Raw genomic sequence first — 20,146 nt, forward strand, 5'->3', positions numbered from 1 at the left:
TAAACACATTTCTCAGATTACAAAAGTGAAACATTAATTGAAAGGACTGCAGAAGATTTACCACTCACTCAGAGTTCCACTTTTCAGAAAGACCTTGGCCTGTGTTGTGTCTTGTGAAGTCCATTCCTACACTTTTGCTTCACTGGCAACGTGGCATATCGCCATTTTGAGCGCACACTTCTCAGGACTGCACATGCATCAGCAGTGAACATTTTCATTAAAATGCAACATAAGAACATCCAGAAAATATGTTGGCAATGACAAAGTTAAAAAGGATGACTTTTTTTACGTTTAAATTTGATGTTACTTTTGACAGTCTAATTTGGAAAAGTGCTCAACAGTCACTTTAATTTACTCTGTGTGTGTTTAGGGCGGGAGAGGGCTCATCTTAAAAAAATCAAAACTACAGTAAAGAGGATTTGTGTAAGGGGTGGAGATTTTTAATTCATATTAATAAATGCTTTTTCCAGTTTTAAGAATGACAAAAAGGTGTAGGTGATTAAAAACCAGGAAGGAAATCAATTCTAGTCTCACTATGCAGGAGTGTCTAATTACAGTTTGTACTCTTTCCTTTTCTATTATGCATACTTTATGGACATATTATATCATTATTAAAATAAACCCCCTTTAAACTGAGCCCGTATTCCTCTATGTAACTGAGGAAATTTTTATTAATAAATGTTCATGTCTGACTCTTCTTTGCTACAAATATTCCATTTCATCAGGGTATCCATGTTTTCACAACTATTCCAAAATCCATAATAATTTAAGATTTTTCCATTTTTTACTCTTATGGACCATGTTAAGCAAGGTCATATATATTATAAAATGCCTTCATTTTGCATCCTACTTATTGATATTTTTCTCCATAAATTATCTAATGGGTGAAAACTGTAATAACATTTAGCTTCTTGTTGCCTATTGCAAACTGATTTCCCGAAGCTGTAATTTTTTTGGCTTTCCCTGAGCAGAATGTCAAGTGAGTGCAGTTTTTACTGCACACTTGTCAGGACTGCATCTCTTGGGACTTGGTTGTCAAATTGTGGAAAGCATGTTACCAATGGGAAAATTAAAAAGACTAACTTCTGTTGATTTTTACATATGATTATATTTCTGAGACTCCAAAACATGGTCCATAATCGTGTTTTAAGAATCTTTGTGTTTGTGGGCATGGTATATTATACTTCATCATTTCTAATAATATATGGTCAAGAAGAGCTTCAAGAATCTGGGTGCGATGGTAAGTTCTTCTGTAATCCCAGCAGCCTGGGAGTCTGAGGGAGGAGTATCATGAGTTCAAAACCAGCCTCAGCAAAAGTAAGTAGCTAAGCAACTCAGTGAGCCCCTGTCTCTAAATAAAATACAAACAGGGCTTAGGATGTGGCTCAGTGGTCAAGTGCCCCTGAATTTAATCCCAGGTACCTTCCCCCCAAATTAGAAAAATAAGGAAAAAATAAACAAAAAAATAAATAAAATCAAGAAAAAAATGCAAAGTACCAGGGATCTGAGGTTTCTAGTTTAACAAATGGTCAATAATCATCTAATCTCATATATTAAACTCTTGATAAAATATGGAAAAATTCAGTAAAAACTAACATTTTTCCACTGTGTAGTAATTTACATAATTTCCATATGGAATAAGTGAACTGGTTTGAATTCTCTTCTCACATAGGGAATATTGCTTTAACCTCACACTTCCTATAAAATATTGTCTAAACATTAGACACTAAGTAGAATTGGATAACCATTAGACAAGCAGTTGGAGCTGTGAATTCCAGTTATTTATTGCCCTGTGAAGGCAGAATAAGCAGAAGCAGAACCTACTCAGGCTGAGGAGTCACAGGCAATGAATTCCAAACATCAGTATGTGGAGCTCAATGATGGTCACTTCATTCCTAGGCTGGGCTTTGGCACCTATAAACCTGAAGAGGTAACAATAAGGGGTTGGGTTGAGGGTTCAAAAGAAAGTAGACACAGGATGAATGGAATCCAATCTGGGTTGTCAAGTTACTTGCTTCCTGTGTGACTCTGGGAGGCTCAGGTGGTCCTGTGTTCAGGCGGGAGCTATTCCATTATCAGGAAAGACAGTTTTCAGACATTGCTTTCCATCATTGCATGATGGTGTGGTCACCTACCAAGTGTTCTGACCACTCTAAGCCTCCACCCCCCATTTCAGTCTATTGACCAACTTGGTAGAAAAGATGAATGTCAGCACTCTGTTTGCACTGTGAATGTTTTCTCTCTTTATTTCTATACCTCAGGAAATATATTTTCCTCCCAAGAAGGCAAGAGCCAAAGACATCTGTGTAGTAAAATGTACCTGAGATGAAAAGCATAGAATAAATGACGGGGCATACTTCCTCTCTAGTCTGAGGAAGGCTTCAGCATCTCACAGAAAATGCTGCACCTTGGCAGAGGAGAATTTTTTATGTGTTCTCAACTGTGGAAATTTACCCGAATGTATAGTATAATAACCTGATAAGTCAAACGATGACCTAAGAAGGGTGTTTGTCAATTAATCATCATTGGTTTTGTGTATTATATTGACAGATGACCCTCTGAAGTGGAGTGAGCTATGTTCACTATCCTGGAATGAATTTTGTATTCCATTATCATACTCTGACCACTTAATTATGTGGCAAGAAACTAGATTTCTAAGTTTGAATTTAAAGATTATTCTTCTGCAAGACTTAAGGAATCCAGTGAGCAAGTGTGAAGTCTTATGACAGGATTTGTGAAAATCTGTAGGGAAAAGTGTCATGAAGGGGACACTAAGGCTTCAGTCCTAGTCCAAGTGTCCTTATGCCAAAGAAACTCAGGGCTAGAATCAACAGAGGCCAGTAAAACCTAGGATGGCATTTATCTTGATCTCCTGGAAAAAGAAAGCTTCCCAAAATTTTGAAACATAAAACATTGTGTTTGTTCTGCCTTTTTAATCTTTAAAAAATGAACTTTCAAGTCATACAAATTTTGTAGACCATACAATAATTGTCAACTTCACTCTTATTAAATCTTCCACAATAGAGAGTGAGTCAGCTTTAAGGCCTGATGTTTATGTGACTAATGCCTTATAAGATGAGTACAATTCCTTATTTGTAACTCTGTATCATAAGAGTATACATTTGGGGCTGGGATGTGGCTCAACCATAGCGCGCTTGCCCGGCATGTGTGGGGCGCTGGGTTCGATCCTTAGCACCACAGAGAACTAAAATAAAGATGCTGAGTACACTGAAAACTGAAAATAAATATTTTAAAAATTCTCTCTCTCTCAAAAAAAAATAGAGAGTATACTATTTTTTTTTCCAGCCAGTGTTTAGTTCTGTCTTACAGAGATACTGTTGTGTTCGAGAGTTAACATAACATATTGCTCTTTGTTCCTGAGCCTATCATCAATGTTCCCTTGGCTGGCATCTGATTTTTCACTTTTTAAAAATAACACACAAGGAAACTGGCTATCCCTAACGGGTATGGAGATTGGAATTTATTTATGTATTCTGCAGCCATGTTGATAGTCCAGTTGTGCCAGAGAAATGGAAATGGTTGCCAAAGACCAGAGAAAATATGTGGAGAGTGCATTCAGGCATCAGTCCTTACTGAGAAATGCCCATGCGAGGGTCCAGCAGTGACAGGCTGAACCACAGCACCTGCCTCCCTCACATTGCTTTTCCACGCAGGACTCCCTCCTCCTCATGATGTTTTGTCCTGTGATCACTGCTTGGGTGAGTGACACCCATTCTTTCCACATGCCCTCAGTTCTATCCCAGTTACTACAAACAGAGGGGTTTTATCCTACATTTTTTTTATATTTTGATTTTATTTTTACCTGACAATATATTTTTTTGACATATGGATGTAAATGTGGAGTAGACCTTATATTAATTTGAAAACCAGTCTTTTGAATTCACATGATTTGGGGACTCACGGTGGTTTATTTATAAATGAAGGTGGAAAAGTTAACTCAGATCCATTCCCCTGCCTTTCCCATGCATATCACTCCTTGCTTCTCTTCATTCCTCTTCTCTAGTCCTCTGAACTTTGATTCTTTCCCTTCCCTTTCCCAGTTTTTGTGTTTGCATACATATCTTTACAGAACATTTGATATTTGGTTTTCTAGGACTGGCATATTTCACTTAGCATGATAGTTTTCAGATGTATCCAGTTACTGAAAAATGTCATCAATTCATTTTTTTATGGCTGAGTAATATTCTACTGTGTATATAGACCACATTTTCTTTATCCATTCATCTGATGAAGGACACCTAGGTTGGTTGCATAGTTCAGCTATTGTGAATTAAGGTGCTATAAACATTGATGTGAATTAACATATGCACATTAGAGAAAATATTAGGCCTTTGGTTTTGTGGGATTGGTTTATTTTGCTATGAAATGTTCTCCAACTCCAACCATTTACTGACAAATGCCATCATTTTGCTCTTCTTTAATGCTGAGTAATATTTCATTCAGTATATATACCATATTCTCTTTATCCATTCATCTATTGAGGGACACCTACGTTGGTTCCATAGTCTAGTTATTGTGAATTGAACTGCTATAAACATTATTGTGGCTCATTACTATAGTATGCTGATTTTAAGTCCTTTGGGAATAAACCAAGGAGTGGGATAGCTGGGTGAAATGGTGGTTCCATTCCCAATTTTCTGAGTAATATCCATACTGCTTTCCATAGTGATTGCACCAATTTGCAGTCCCACCAGCAATGTATGTGTGTGCCTTTTTCACCACATTCTCGTCAACATTTATTTTTTTGCCTGTATTCTTAATGATTGCCATTCTGATAGGAATGAGATGAAATCTTAGAGTAGTTTTGATTTGCATTTCTCTAATTGCTAGAGATGTTGAACACTTTTTCATATATTTGTTGATCAATTGTATTTCTTTTTCTGTGAAGTGTCTGTTCAGTTCCTTAGCCCATTTATTGATTGGGTTATTTGTTTATTTGGTGTTATGTTTTTTGAGGTCTTTATATATTCTAGGGATCAATGCTTTATTGAAGGTGTATGTGATAAAGATTTTCTCCCAATCTGTAGGCCTTCTCCTTGCCTTATTAAATGTTTCCTTTGCTGAGAAGCTTTTTAATTTGAATCCATCCCATTTATTAATTCTTGATTTTACTTCTTGTGCTTTAAGGGTCTTGTTAAGGAAGTCAGATCTTAAACCAATGTGGTGAAGATCTGGGCCCGTTTTTTTCTTCTATTAGGCACAAGGTCTCTGTTCTAGTGCCTAGGTCAAGTCTTTGATGCACTTTGAGTTGATTTTTGTGCAGGATGAGAGATAGAGGTTTAATTTCATTTTGTTACATATGGATTTCCAGTTTAGCCACCACCATTTTTTGAAGAGGCTATCTTTTCTCCAGTGAATGTTTTTGGCACTCTTGTCTAGTATGAGATAACTGTATTTATGTGGGTTTGTCTCTGTGTCCTCTATTCTATACCATTGGTCTACAAGTCTATTTGGTGCCCATACCATGCCATTTTTGTCACTATAGCTCTGTAGTATAGTTTAAGGTCTGGTATTTTGATGCCCCCTGCTTCACTTTTCTTGCTAAGGATTGCTTTAGCTATTCTGGGTCTCTTATTTTTCTAAATAAATTTCATGATTGCTTGTTTTATTTCTATGAAGAATGTCTTTGGGATTTTAATAGAGATTGCATTAAATCTGTATAATGTTTTTTTAATATGGCCATTTTGACTATATTAATTCTGCCTATCCAGGAGCATGAGAGATCTTTGCACAATAAGGCAGGGGGCACTAGGGAAGAATAGCATTATCTTAGATTAGCTAGAGTGAAGTAATGGGAGGGAAGGAGAGGGGATGTGGGGATAGGAAAGTTAGTAGGATCAAACAGACATTATGACTGTATGTATATATGTGACTACATGACCAATATGATTCTGCAACATTTTCACTCAGAAAAATGAGAAGTTATATCCAATCTATGTATATCAAAGTGCATAAATGCATTCTACTGTCATGTATAAGTAATTAAAACAAGTTAAATTTTTTTTTAAAAATTGATGTGACTGCATCATGGTAGTACGTTGATTTTTAATTCCTCTAAATATACAACTGGAAGTGGTATAACTGGGTTAAATGGTTGTTCCATTCTCATTTTTTGAGGGAGGAATCTCCATACTGCTTTTCAGCGGGGTTGCACCAATTTGCAGTCTCACAGGCAATGTATGTGTGTATCATTCCTCCACATCATCACCAACATTTAGTGTGATTTGTATTCTTGATAATTGCCATTCTGACAATAGTGAATTGAGCTCTCAATGTTGTAATAATTTGCATTTCTCTATATTCTAGAGATGTTGAACATTTTTCATGTCCTTGTTGACTTTTTGCATCTATTCTTGAGAAGTGTCTATTGTGTTCCTTTACTCCTTTGTTGATTGAGCTATTTGTTTTTTTAGTGTGGAAATTTTTGATCTTTTTATATTCTTGAAATTAATGACTTACCTCCAATGTGGATTGCAAGGATTTTCTCCCTTTCAAGAGGTTCAACAGAGCAGTATTGTATGTTAGGCTGCAGAAGCAGTAACATCCTCAGCAATATCTTATTTTATTTGCTTATATTAACAACATGCCAAGGAACCACTCTCCTGGAATACATGGAAAAAGAATCTTTCCACAGGCAACATTATCTTGCCCTCATTTCCAATGTACACAAGAGAAAGTCAGGGTCCTTTAAGATATTATATATTGGGCTGAGCACAGTGGCACATGCCTGTAATCCCAGTGTCTCAGAAGGCTGAGACAGGAAGATTGTGAGTTGAAAGCCAGCCTTAGAAACTCAGCAAGGCACTAAGCAATGCAGTAAGACCCTGTCTCTAAATAAAATGCAAAATAGGTTTGGGGATGTGGGTCAGTGGTCAAATGTCCCTGAGTTCAATCCCTGGTACTAAAAAAAAGAAAAGATATTACATATCTGGATGTACAGGGCCAGGCTTGTTCTCATTATTTCATAATTGGCCAGGATTTGGGGAACAGAAATGGACGTTCAGGGAAATGACATATTTCTATCCCCCCACTTTTAGAATGATATATCTACCTTTCTCTAGGAGACTGGAATTGTGCTGTTTCCTAGTATATATAGGGTGTCAATTTAATCAAAGTTCAGGGTACCATCCCCTTATCACAACTGAAACCCTTAGAAAATTATCTCAATAGCTTTTCTTGCACAAATATTTCTCATATGGTTTCAAAATTCACCATCGGGAATTTAGTATAATCTGTGTTTCTTCTTTGGGAGAAGATTTATAAAATCTTGCACAGTATTTCTTCTATAGTCATTCCATGAACTATTCACCTGCATTAATTATACTTAGTGACTTCATCACATAATTATTACATGATTATTCCTGTATGCTGTCTTCTGAGTCCTTCCGGAAACTCAATGAACTTGAATTGCTCCTGGGGTCCTGTGATGCCACTGGATTAGGATTTCTGTGTCTAGGCTTCCTGGATGCCAGACTCCTGTAATTAACTAGGGAAAACAGACAAAATTGGTTTGGGGTCATTACTCCAAATACTAAACTAACCCAAGGCATGGGCAAAGTTGGCTTTTGTGAGAACACTGATTCTGCTCATGATATTCAGAATTGCTCTTTGGCTGCTTTGTCATGTTTTATATAGGAGAAAAGTGGGCCTTCAAAGTTCAGGGTACTATCCCCTTATCATGTTATTAAGTAGTCTGAAGACAACATTGAAATATAAAATTTCTTCCAGTCTAATGAACTGTTCACTTTTCTCATGGTGAGTTATTTTTCATAGTATTATTCTCCAAAAAAAAACCTTCTGGTTATTCCTTTAGATTCCTAAGAGTAAGACCACAGAGGCCACCAAAATAGCTATAGAAGCTGGTTTCCGCCATATTGATTGTGCTTATGCATACCAAGTAGAAGAGGAGGTAGGACTGGCCATTAGAAGCAAGATTGCAGATGGCACTGTGAAGAGAGAAGACATATTCTATACTTCAAAGGTATTCTGTATACAGTGTAAAAAATTACTGCAATATGATGTGAAGAAGTGAAATTATGTTAGGTGATGGGTTGTTAGAATGTGATTATTTGTTTATTCACATATAAGATCCAGTATCAAAAACAGAGATGTATTATAAATTACTGTTCACAGTCTACAAAGGTACAACTTTAAATTCTTTACTTTTCTGAGTCTCCCTTCAGCTCTATGACTTTGTATTGTTTGTAGAATGAGATAGAGTTATGACCAGATTCTGGATTCATTATCTCCTGGGTGATTTTGTAAAATTTCTATCATTCTGAATATCTACTTTTACATTTGTCATTATCAAAGAACAATGTAGGACAGTTCCATGGGTACAAAAGAAGATCTAGCTAAAGTATCTTGATTTGTGTCTAGCACATATTAAATATTCAAAATGTGTTTCTTTCAGTTCTGTAAACAAAAATATTTATTCTTATCTAACGAAATGAATGGATGAGATAGACTAACAATAGCTTTGTAATCTCTATGAATCACTATTCAGATATTAAATAATGTTATTGTTTGATAAAAATTATATCTCTTGATTAATTCCTTCCAAAGTTCAAACATTTTACAAATAATAACCAAAATATAATCCAGTTCACATGAACTAGTCAGATTAGTGGAACGAAAGACTTAAAGAGATATCATTCTTGTAATCAAGTTTCCAAGCAATTGACAAATAAATATCTTAATATAGATTTAAAGAAATATCCAAACTATGTTTCCTTACTTTAATCTCTGTAGCTATGGTCCACTTTTCATCGGCCAGAGCTGGTCCAATCTTGTTTGAAAAGGTCACTGAAGAAACTTCATTTTGACTATGTTGACCTCTACCTTATTCATATCCCAACTGCGATGAAGGTGGGCAATTTGCATCATCAAACCTATTTAATTTCAGCCATCAGCATGACCCTCATTACCATGGGATGGTTGAATTTAGTTTCAATTATACAATTATGTAATTAGATCATATGAATTATAGAAAGTCCAGATTATGTCTAGATTCATGATTAGATGTAATCTTCAGAGACATCTCAATTCAATCATTATGTCTGGATATGGAGGTTTGGTTAGTTTTGGTCTCAGTCTTTTGCACTGATGGTTCATACAACTTTGGGGCAGTTCAAATACCATGGTCATTAATATTAGAGAGGGTCTCTCCATCTTCCAACATGAAATCTTGAATTGAAACTTGATTGATGATCTTTGGTACACTTACTTATACCCACATGTGTTCAGGTAGATAAAGAAACTGTTTATCTTGGGTCATCACTGAAATCCATTATTGCAGAAGATCAAGCCTATGCATCCTCTGAATTCCCAGTGGAAGGTTTTTCCCCAGGACAAAATATAGGGTCAGGAAATGTAACATGAGACCTCATTAGGTGATTAAGAAAATCATATAGAATTATAAATATAAGTATATATATGTAATTATCTATATGTATTATAGGTATATACATAGATACATGTAAAATTGAACATATAGATAATCTGATGTAAGAGAAGAATATAGGAAGCTAAGCACTGAAAGGTATTCCTTACACATTCACATGTAAACACTTTATAAATAGATGAGTATAGAGTGATGCTTTACTTATTTCAAGAAGGGTTAGTGTCCCTTCCCCTGGATATACCTAGCAGCATTACTGTGTGTGGACATATGAATTCAGCAGAGTTACTGTTATGATCACTTCTACTTCAGCCAGGGGAAGAGCTTCACCCAAAAGATGAAAATGGAAAAAATCTATATGACTCAGTGGATCTCTGTGCCACATGGGAGGTGAGTGCCTGAAGGAGTGACCTCACAGGAAGCCAAGTAGGTGACAGTTCATGCCAGCTCCTGTAATTATGGATCTAGAAATCATCATGTTTAAAAGGGGATTTTTGCTAGGGGGGTGGAGAGGAACACATTCCTGGAATGTAACGGAGAGAAATAGAGGAGGAGGACTGAGGACAATGAGGACATGACTCTCCTGCCTCCACATGCAGTCATGTGTGATGCCCTGAAGAGGACACAGGAATTCTTTTACTGGCTCTCAACACCTTCCCATATAATTTTTACCATTTTTCTCCTCTTCACAATCAATTCATCAGCTTTGTTGTCATTCCTGGACAGTGCTCCTCTTAACAGTTCTGTCTTGCCTTCATAGTGACATAGTTGACTGTACATATGCCTCTTCCCAACCCCTTCCTCCCAAGGCCATGGAGAAGTGCAAGGACGCAGGATTGGCCAAGTCCATCGGGGTGTCCAACTTTAACCGCAGGCAGCTGGAGATGATCCTGAATAAACCAGGCCTCAAGTATAAGCCTGTCTGCAACCAGGTGAGAGCCCTGAGCCTCACTGCCATCTCTTATAACACTTCCTTGTTTCTGTATCATTGTCAGGTGTCCATTGGTCCTGTCCTTCTGTTCATTCACATTTGTTGAACAGAAGAGTCTAGATTTAGTGCCACTATCTTGGATGGTGTGGAGGAGTCTCAATTGTACCTGTGCTGGGTGAATCCTTAGTGAAAATGAGGGGAAGAGCTTAGTGCCCAGGTTATGGAAGAATCAGTTGATCAAGAAGGGTGGTTGTTTATCTGACTTCAGAGGCAAGGTGAGCTTTTCCTTGAGCAATGAAGGATGACCAGATCCTGGATGGGTGAATGTGCTGTGGGGGGAACTGTGTGTAGGAAAGAAGGTGAGTACATAGGAATGGGCAGTGAGCAAGAAAAGAGGGAACCTAGGAGATCAGTGAATAGGCTGTGTGTGGATGTTGGGTGCCTGAGTCTTTGTTATTTCTTATTTAAGTTCATGAATCCAGAGGCATATATACAGGAAAAGTAACTCAGAGCTTGTGAAAGTTAAAGGCCTAGGAGGAATTAACTTATTAATGATGGTACTGAAGTGGATGAAATATATTTTTATATTAATATCAGCATTTAAAATATACAGTTGACGTCATGCCTGAGCCATTCTTACCTGCTTTCCTCCATGTTTTCTGATATAAAATCAACTGTGCCATTACATGTATTCTCTACATGTTTCTATCTTCTCACTTATTATTTTACAACTTTCAGTCATGGATTATTGGTCTTTGGTTGGAAAACAGACCATATAAAATTCACAAATTTCATGTAAGTTGATTGAGCAGTATAAATTTCTAATATCAATGTTAAAAAATAGAAAATAATTTTAGTATTAATCTTACCCCAATTTTTTAATCATGAAATTTTTTAAACAATCATAAAAATTGAGAACATGACACAGGACATCCATATTTTTAAAATTTTTATCTAATATTTTTGACATATGAGTTCACTGTAAAATGTTGATTTCTGTGGGTTTATCAGCATACTTATGTATAATATCTAAATCTCTTCAAGGTCAATTATACACTAGACTATTCACTTTTAGAAACTTCAGAGAATATCTCCTAGGAATGAAGATGATCTCTCACATAGCACATTTTCATTATTATATCTAAAGTTAGTAGTAAGTCTTCTCACATCATCTAAATGCAATCTACATTCAAATTTCCCATTGCTTTTCTGAAATATCTTTTATAGTTATTCTCTTTTCCAGCATGCAACTTTGGTTTACATGTTTTTTTTTTTCCTGTCATGTTTCTTAAGTTCTTTTCACATAGAATGTTCACCCGGAACTTTTCCACATAATATTGAACTAGGATTTTTTTTTAACTTATCATATGAGTTAACTTGTTTTTAAATTTCCATTTTCTGTCAGTTAGGAGTTGGATTTGAATTCCTTATGACAAATCAAGACCTTGGCAGTGGAGTCCTCATTATTGGGTTTGCATTTCAGTAGGAAATTTTTAAATATATGGCTCAGCGTTGCAAGAATGAATTTATTAGCGTAAGAAAAGGTAAAATATGAAACTCTCAAAGATGAAAGCGAATCTTCACAGAGAGGAAAGAGATGTAATGCAGATGTTCCTTGCCAGTTTTATTGGGAGTCACATGGAAGATTTCAGAGTCCCGCCTAGTTTCACCTCTTGACTGTTGACTGACAGTGGGGTTGCCTCAGATTTCCAAATCTCCATTGTACATGTTCTTGCCCTGTAGAAGGGGATTTTCCAGTCAGTGTCACTTTGTCCTGTACTGACTGGTTCCAACTGGATCTTGGTCTTGGAGACTATGGTTAGGGGGAATTATTCTAAGCTCCCTGAGTTCTAGAATCTGGTTTTATTGCTTTTGATGAACAAATTTACCCAAATGTCACCGGCAGAATATCTATCAAATGTCTTTCAAACATGTACTCATGAGTCTTTGACCAATTTTTTTTTATTTCTGGCACAATTAGAAGTCAAGGTTTCCATTTTTTTAAGTTAGCTTTTTTTTAAAAAAAATTTCTTTTCATATTAACATTAGCATTTAGTAGACTCAGATACCTTCTATCTTGTCCACTGCAGGTAGAATGTCATGTTTATCACAATCAGAAGAAACTGCTGGACTTCTGCAAATCAAAAGACATTGTTCTGGTGGCTTTTAGTGCTCTGGGAACTCAACGAGATAAACGATGGTAATGAGAGCTTAAGGGAGTTTACCTAAAATGCTACTGTTTATGAACTACACATAGTCCTACAAGACTCTGTTTTTACAATATAACTCTCAACTGATTTTGGCAGAGGGGAAATTTTTCATTTCCAAGAAAATCCCATAAGACACTAATGCTGCTGCTCCAGGGACTGAATTTGAGGATCCCTATTTGGAGTGGTCCCAACAGACCTGTTATGGGAGTGGGTCCAGTGGTGCTTGCCTGTAAACCCAGTGATTTGGGAGGTTGAAACAGGATTAGGCATATGGATCAGTGGTAGAATACCTTTGGATTCAACCCACAGTAAACTGTATCCTTCAAAAAAGAGAAACAAATGAAACCTCCTAATTAACTTGGCCTCAGCACCTAAGCATCTCTGTCTTTCCTTCCAGGGTTGACCAGAACTCCCCAGTTCTCTTGGATGATCCAGTTCTTGGTGCCTTGGCAAAAAAGCACAAGCGATCCCCAGCCCTGATTGCCCTCCGCTACCAGCTGCAGCGTGGGGTTGTAGTTCTGGCCAAGAGTTTCAATGAGAACAGGATCAAAGAGAACATTCAGGTATAGAGGAGGGCTACAGGCATTGAAGTTGTTATGCTGTATTCCTTACAATTGTGCTTCTTTGGAAACATATAAGGATGTTTGGGGGCAAAGTCAATATCACCAGCTTGTCTTCTGCATGTAAGATTTCAGGTGCTTTCAGAAGTGTGTTCTCTTACTCTACAATGGGACAGGCAATGTAGCTGGATAGAATAGGATAAAACACAGAGATTTGTTTTTCAGCCTTGCCAGCCATGTGTTGTTATGGTTTGAATGTGAGGTATCCCCCAAAAGCTCACAAGAGAGACAATGCAAGAAGGTTCAGAAGAGAAATGATAGGGTTATGACAGTCTTAACCCAATCAGCGAATTAATACCTTTGTAGGGATTAACTGAATGGTAACTATAGTTTTAGAGTGTTTCTGGAGGAGGTGAGAATTGGGGTGTGGCTATGGTGTACATATTTGTATCTGGCAAGAGGAGACATCTATCTCCTTCTGATCACCATGTGAGCTGCTTTCCCCTGCCACACTCTTCTTTCAAGGTGTTCTGCCTTGCCCCTGAGGAAGGAAGCTGGTCTCTCATGGACTAAGAGCTCTGTGCCCTCAAATAAACTTTTACTCCTCCACAATTGTTCTGGTTGGGTCCTTGAGTCACAGCAGAGAGAAAAGTTGTCTAAAACAATTGTGTAACCATTGAAAGTGGCATCTTTGTATTTGTTTTTATTTTCTGAAATGGGAATTCAGATCAGGTGATTTTTATTTCATACGTGATGATTTTATTTTACACTTCCCCCAATACTCAATATATTTTGATATTCATATTTTATTCACTTTGAGTTTTTCACTTGTTGACTATCAGGGTATGCATTATCCATTTAAATGGGCTGTTTATGTTTTTATTTTCAAGTAGGAGTACTTTTTTTGAACTATTACTTAGAGCAATTTCAAAACAAACCACCCTTTATATTGAGGTTAGTTCAAAGAGCATTTGTTTATCTCATGATTCTTTGGTTTGACTCTTTGCCTTGGCTCAGCCTGAACTCAGTGAATGTCTTCCAGCTACATTGGCTGCTCCTGTTCTGTAATGAACTCTCGTATGCATCTGCAGAACAGTGTGGTCTCTCTGCTTCAGTCCTGCTTGCTCTGTTCTCTGGGGTGTCTGAGCTCCCCTCCATAAAACTTCACATCTACCTGTAGACAACCCTGACTTCACCTCATCACATAACACTGTTCCTAGCCAGTGGGTGGATCTTTGCAGAGCCTCCTCATGCCTATGCTCAGAGTGGGCACATCATTGCTTCTGCCAAGACCTAATAGCCACCGTAAGTTATAGACAATGCAAGACTGAAGAGATGGGGAAATAGGCACGGTCTCTTAGTGAAAGAAGCTGCAAATTCACATAGGAAGGATTTTTGGAGACTGGGAGTTGTTAATTATTGGGCAAATAATTTTGCAAACAATTGACCACATTTATATATTTTGGATATTGTTCTTCAGATTCAGATGTATTTGTTGAAATATGTTCATTCTCCTTTTAGATATTTTCATAAACAAACTTCCTTCTCTTATTGTTGTCTTCATGCCTTGACTTTTTGGCTGATGAGTGTCATGTTTTATCTTATAATGGGAATTCAACATTATTCCTTTTTTTTCTTTTCTTTTCTTGTACCAGGGATTGAACCCAGGGAACTTAACCATTTGCAAATATCCCCTGCTCTTTTTAATATTTTTAATATATTATTTAGGGATAGGGTCTTGCTTAATTGCGTAGAACTTCACTAAGCTGCTGAGGCTGGCTTTGAACTCATGATCCTCCTGCCTGAGCCTCCCAAGCTGCTGGGATTACAGGCATGTGCCACAGTGCCTGGAAGGAACTCAATGTTATTCTATTATATTACTTTACAAATGGGTTACAGTCTTTAATTCCAAATTTAATTCAATTGCAGTATTTTTTAAAAACATTATATGAAATAAGGATCCAGATACACGTATAATGTTTAGATAACTAGCCCAACTTCCCAGCAACAGATACATTTCTGACTACATTTCTGTCATCACTTGTCTTATTTGCTCCTTCCCATTGTCTTAATTATCTTGGAAAATCAGCCTGTCTCTCAAACACTGCAAAGCATTCCCTTAACTCTCATTCCTTTAACAATATCTTGGCTATTCTAGTTTGATCTATTATAATGAACATTTGATCTATTTTAAAGAATTTAGAATCACATTATCTGTCTCTACAAAGATTGTCTTTGTTTGCTTGATGTTGCATTGACCTCTCCATAAATTTGGAGATAAATTACTTTTGAAATATTAAGGATTCTAATCCATGATTTTGACATGAGTCCAGAAATTTAGCTAGTCTTTAAAATATTGCATTTAGCTGGTCTATGAAGGCATTTGTATAAGTTCTGTTAGGTTTACTCATACAGAAGTGATAATTGTGATGATCTTTAGATAACATATTCCTTTTTGAGAATTTCCAAATGTACAGAAAAGTTTAAAGAATAAAGCAGTGAATCCTATTTATCTAATTCATCTATTGTGAAATGATCAACATTTTATTCTTTCACCATTTTTTTTATTTGTAGATGGACACAATATCTTTATTTATTTATTTTTATGTGGTGCTGATGATCGATCCCAGTGCCTCACACACTTGAGGCAGGGACTCTACCACTGAGCCACAGCCCCAGTCCCTCTATTGCTATTTCCTTAAGGAAATTACTAAATATTTAAGCATCCATTTGTTTCAGAATGTGAGCAATTTGTGAAAATTTTTTCCATGTTTAAAATGTCTCAAATTTACTCCAGGTGATTCTCTTTGAGCTAGGTCCTTTGCCATTTGTACAGGATATAATTAGTACTTTAACAATTCCTGACTTAAAAATGTTGAATAAAAATCATTTGTTGGAGTTTTGACTGTTCATTGATGGAACTATTATAGAAATCAACTGTATCCTTAAAAATTATTGAATTATTTTACAGATTTCAAAATGTTTCCTCCAGATTTTTTGTGTCCTTTACATACCTGACACTAGTCTTGGAATAACATTACTTTTATTTTGCTACAGCTTCTTTTTAACATTCTCTTTGACACTAGTTGGTGCAGTTTCTATATATTACATATAAAACTGAAATTTTTTATATTTTCAACTTACATTTATTGACCATGAGTGTTTTGTTTGATGTCTTTAATAACTATTGGAACCTTCTCAAATATTTTAAATGTTTCTGTAACATTCTGATTTCATTGGATTTCCAGGATTGGCAACATGCAGTCTACATAGGCTAAAATCTTTCTATTTGTGCAATAGGTTTTTGATTTCACTTTGACTGCAGAAGACATGAAAGACCTAGATGGCCTGAACAGAAATTTTCGATATGTTGCCTGGCCATTGTAAGTAACTTTGGCAGAGGGGTGGCCTTTGTTTGTTTTCAAGTTTTTCCCTCCTTTTCAGTGCAGTTTCTATCAGAACCCAGACATGGCATTTCACTATCAAAAGTTTTCCTTTGAGACTGTTGGAGAACATTTGGTTTTGAGTTTGAAAATGTAGACATCTCAATGCAGAGGAAAACAAATAGTTTTTTTTTGAGGAGATCAAAACCAAGGGAAGAATGTGCAGATAAAACATTCTTATTGAAGAGAATTTATTGTCATCCCCAAATTTGTACTCTTTATTGATCTATGGTTATAGAGTCTGAAATTGGACAAATAATATAAATGAGGGTAACAAGGAATATATGTTTTTCTGCCTGTGGGAATGTTAATTCATAATACAAATAAATATGATGATGTTTGAAAGGGGATTAGATAATCCATAATTGCATGTTCTTAAAGAGTTACAGGTATATTGTTATCATTACTAATTTTGTGTTAGTATATATGAAAGACGAAGTAGGAACATAATGTGAAGAACAGTAAAAAGCAAATGGCAATTCTTGCTACCTATAAAAAATTTCAAAATGCAACACTTCTGTTGTATTGTTTCTAAAAGGAAATTGTGAAAATTTGGTGAGCTCCTGGGATTTGCAGATCTCTCTTAAAAACAATATTCTTTCCATATCTGAATCTAGAAGCATGACATGTGTGATGGGCCGTGAGCAAATAATGAATAAATTAGTGAAATTACTAGCAATATACCGTACACCTAAAATACTTTTTGTATTGGTCAGTATCTGAACTTGTGATTACATTAAACATGGCATAAATGGAAGTGTCTTCTCCTCAAAGTAAGTAAATAAACATGGTGCAAATCTGTTTCTGCTTCACTAACAATAAAGAAAGGATTTCTTTGCTTTGGTAGATTGACTGATAGTGCTAAGTAAAAGAGAGAAATATAAGTGAATTCTGGTGTCTTGAGTTCTGTTCTTGGCAGGGGAATAGACATTTTCAATAAAACTAGGTTCATGAAAGTAGGAGCAGCAGAGTTTACAGCCACTCAGGAAATATAATGGAGCTCCATAGGTATCACTTCTTTACCCCTATAAAAATGGAGTCACTGAGTCTATGTTGCACATTTTCCTTTCTTATTTTAGGATGGCCGACCACCCAGAGTATCCATTTGATGATGAATATTAACATGGACACCATTTCATGACTTCTACTAGGATCCCCCACATTGATAATTATGTGGGAGACAGCTCAAATGATGCTGACTGGACAAATCATTTCTGTTAATACATATTTCTTAGCATCTCACTTTCTGCTACAGTAAAATTCATCAGTTTGGTAAAGGAAGCACTAAATATCCATCAATTTTTTTGAAAATAAAATAAAGTTTTTCCCTCAAGTTTCTTACCTCCAGTTTCTCTGTTATATATATGATTAGTTTATTTTTTATTCATTTTGAGCAAAAATTAACATGACATGTAACCAGGGTTTGGAGATGGTATCACCTTTCTGGGGTGGGAGTAGATAGGAGTTCTCAGGCTCTAGGGAAGTAGTGATTGATACTTACCAGTCAGTGCTTCTCTAGTCCATGGAGTAACAAGAAAACATACTGCGTTTAGATTGTGGCTTTTGGTCCATAAGATGAAGTACCTATGGCAAGGATGAGCCCTGGTACCTGGAGAATGAGGTTTTCCTTTCAAATGGTTGTCAAGGATTTGAGAGGGGAATGGGCCAGGGAGGAGCATGAGGAGTCAGATGTGCAAAGTTTGAAAAATCCAGAATTGAGCACTTTTCTGCTAGGGATAATATGTTTCAAAGTTTTTTTTTTTGCAGGTGTGTGTGTGTGTGCATTATACTGATATATAAGAGTGGGATTTATGATGCCAAATTCATACATGCATATAACATTTGATCAATTTCAAACTTCAATACCTCCCCCTTCCTTGTTCTCCTTCCCTAATCTGCTTGCTCTACTCTTCTGACCTTCCTTCTACTATTGTTATTTTAATTACTGTGAAATATATGTACATGTGTATTTGTGGATGATTGATTTATTGCTTTGATGTGTTATATGCATACACGGAAATAGCATAATAAGTAGATTTCATTCCTTAGTTACTTCCCAATGCCTTCCCTTTTCCCTCCCTCTTGATTCCCTTTCTCTATTCTGCTAGTCTTCCGCCCACCAAGTGCTCTTTTGATAATTATATTCTGCAGACAAAAAAGAACATTTTGCATACTTTATCCAATGCCATTACTGGAGTCATGATTAGCATCAAGAAGAAAAGCTGAATCAACTTTATTTACTATATATTTGGAAATATTTCTGTCAATTAAGATGCATACATAGAAAGGAATCTCATAAATCACTTTGAAGTTTAGAATACAGAGTGATGTGATAAAATGTTGGACTAGAAAAGCTCTAGTTTAAACCTCATAGACAGGAAAGGGAGGTATTGAAGTTTGAAATTAATCAAATGTTATGTGCATGTATGAATTTGGCATCATGAATCCCACTCTTATATATCACTATAATGCACCCCCCCAAAAAAAAGACTTTAAAACATATTTCTCCCATGGAAAACATCAAGAAAGCACTGGAGTAAGTGAATGAGCACTACACAAAATCTATAAACAGTCAATTGTGTAAATGAACTAAAAGTACGCAATGAAGATAAACAGTATTCCAAATGGTAGGCAATTTCAGGGTGTTTTTGCCCACCATTGCCAAAGCTGCCTTGCACAGTGTGGTCTTGGTCTGAGGGTGGTGTCAACAGAGCTATCAATTTCTTTCCCCAAAGCAAAGTTAGTGTACTGAAAGTCACTGTGTCATATTTTGTCACAGACTTTGGGAGATACGAGGTAACATGGCTGTGCTTATCATCTCTAGAACACCTTGCTTCATCCTGCCAGCCAGGAGGCAGCTTAACCTCTTAGATAGTTGTGGAGATTAAATGGCATGCCTCAGCAGATCAGAGAGGCAGCTTGATACTCATAGTCTAGAAAGCACCAGATTTCATGGCATGAGATGCAAAAAATAAATTCTAAGGTACCACTTTTGTTAGGTGCCATTTTCATGCACCTTAGAAAAGGTCTGCAACAAAATCTTAGTGTACCCTAGAAAATAGAAGAAATTTCATTTTTTTCTTTTCATTTTTAAATGAAAATAATTAAAATAATCACCAGGAGTCTCTTCCATCGACCATGATTCTAGAAGAGTGGAGGAGAAAACGAGGCCCTTTGGGACTTTGCTACAGCTTCTGCACATTCCATTGTCAGCTCTTAGAAGGGGTTGGAGGGGAAGGGAGGAAACAGAGGTTTAGCAAGGATGGTGGGATGTGCTGGACACCATTATCCAAAGTACATGTATGAAGACACTAATTGGTGTCAACATACTTTATATACAGATATGAAAAAATGTGCTAATAAGAATTGTAATGCATTCTGCTATCATTTTTTTTAAAAAATCAATTAAAATTTTTTTTTAAAGAATGGAAACAAAACACAAAACAAAAAAGAAAGAAAGAAAGAAACCTATGGGGCTTATGTCTCCAGAGGCTTTGAGAAGTTCTTAGTGATTCTGAATGCTCTTGCATGTGGGCAAAATGCAGTGAAGACTAGAGGTTTCAAGGAGAAACTTGTTATCT

The 20,146-nt window shown here is 36.3% G+C and overlaps 1 protein-coding gene across 1 annotated transcript; it reads left to right on the forward strand.

The window, feature by feature from the left end:
* The first annotated feature begins 1,846 nt into the window (after nt 1-1,846).
* Nucleotides 1,847-17,687, forward strand: LOC113199644 (aldo-keto reductase family 1 member C3-like). Its single transcript, XM_026412696.2, has 9 exons — nt 1,847-1,930; nt 7,835-8,002; nt 8,773-8,889; nt 9,734-9,811; nt 10,231-10,353; nt 12,443-12,552; nt 12,960-13,125; nt 16,423-16,505; nt 17,645-17,687. Exons 1-9 carry the CDS (start codon nt 1,847-1,849, stop codon nt 17,685-17,687), a joined length of 972 nt encoding a protein of 323 aa, XP_026268481.2.
* Nucleotides 17,688-20,146: the final 2,459 nt, after the last annotated feature.

The sequence above is a fragment of the Urocitellus parryii genome, chromosome 9 (assembly GCF_045843805.1).
Source record: "Urocitellus parryii isolate mUroPar1 chromosome 9, mUroPar1.hap1, whole genome shotgun sequence".
Classification (NCBI taxonomy): domain Eukaryota; kingdom Metazoa; phylum Chordata; class Mammalia; order Rodentia; family Sciuridae; genus Urocitellus; species Urocitellus parryii.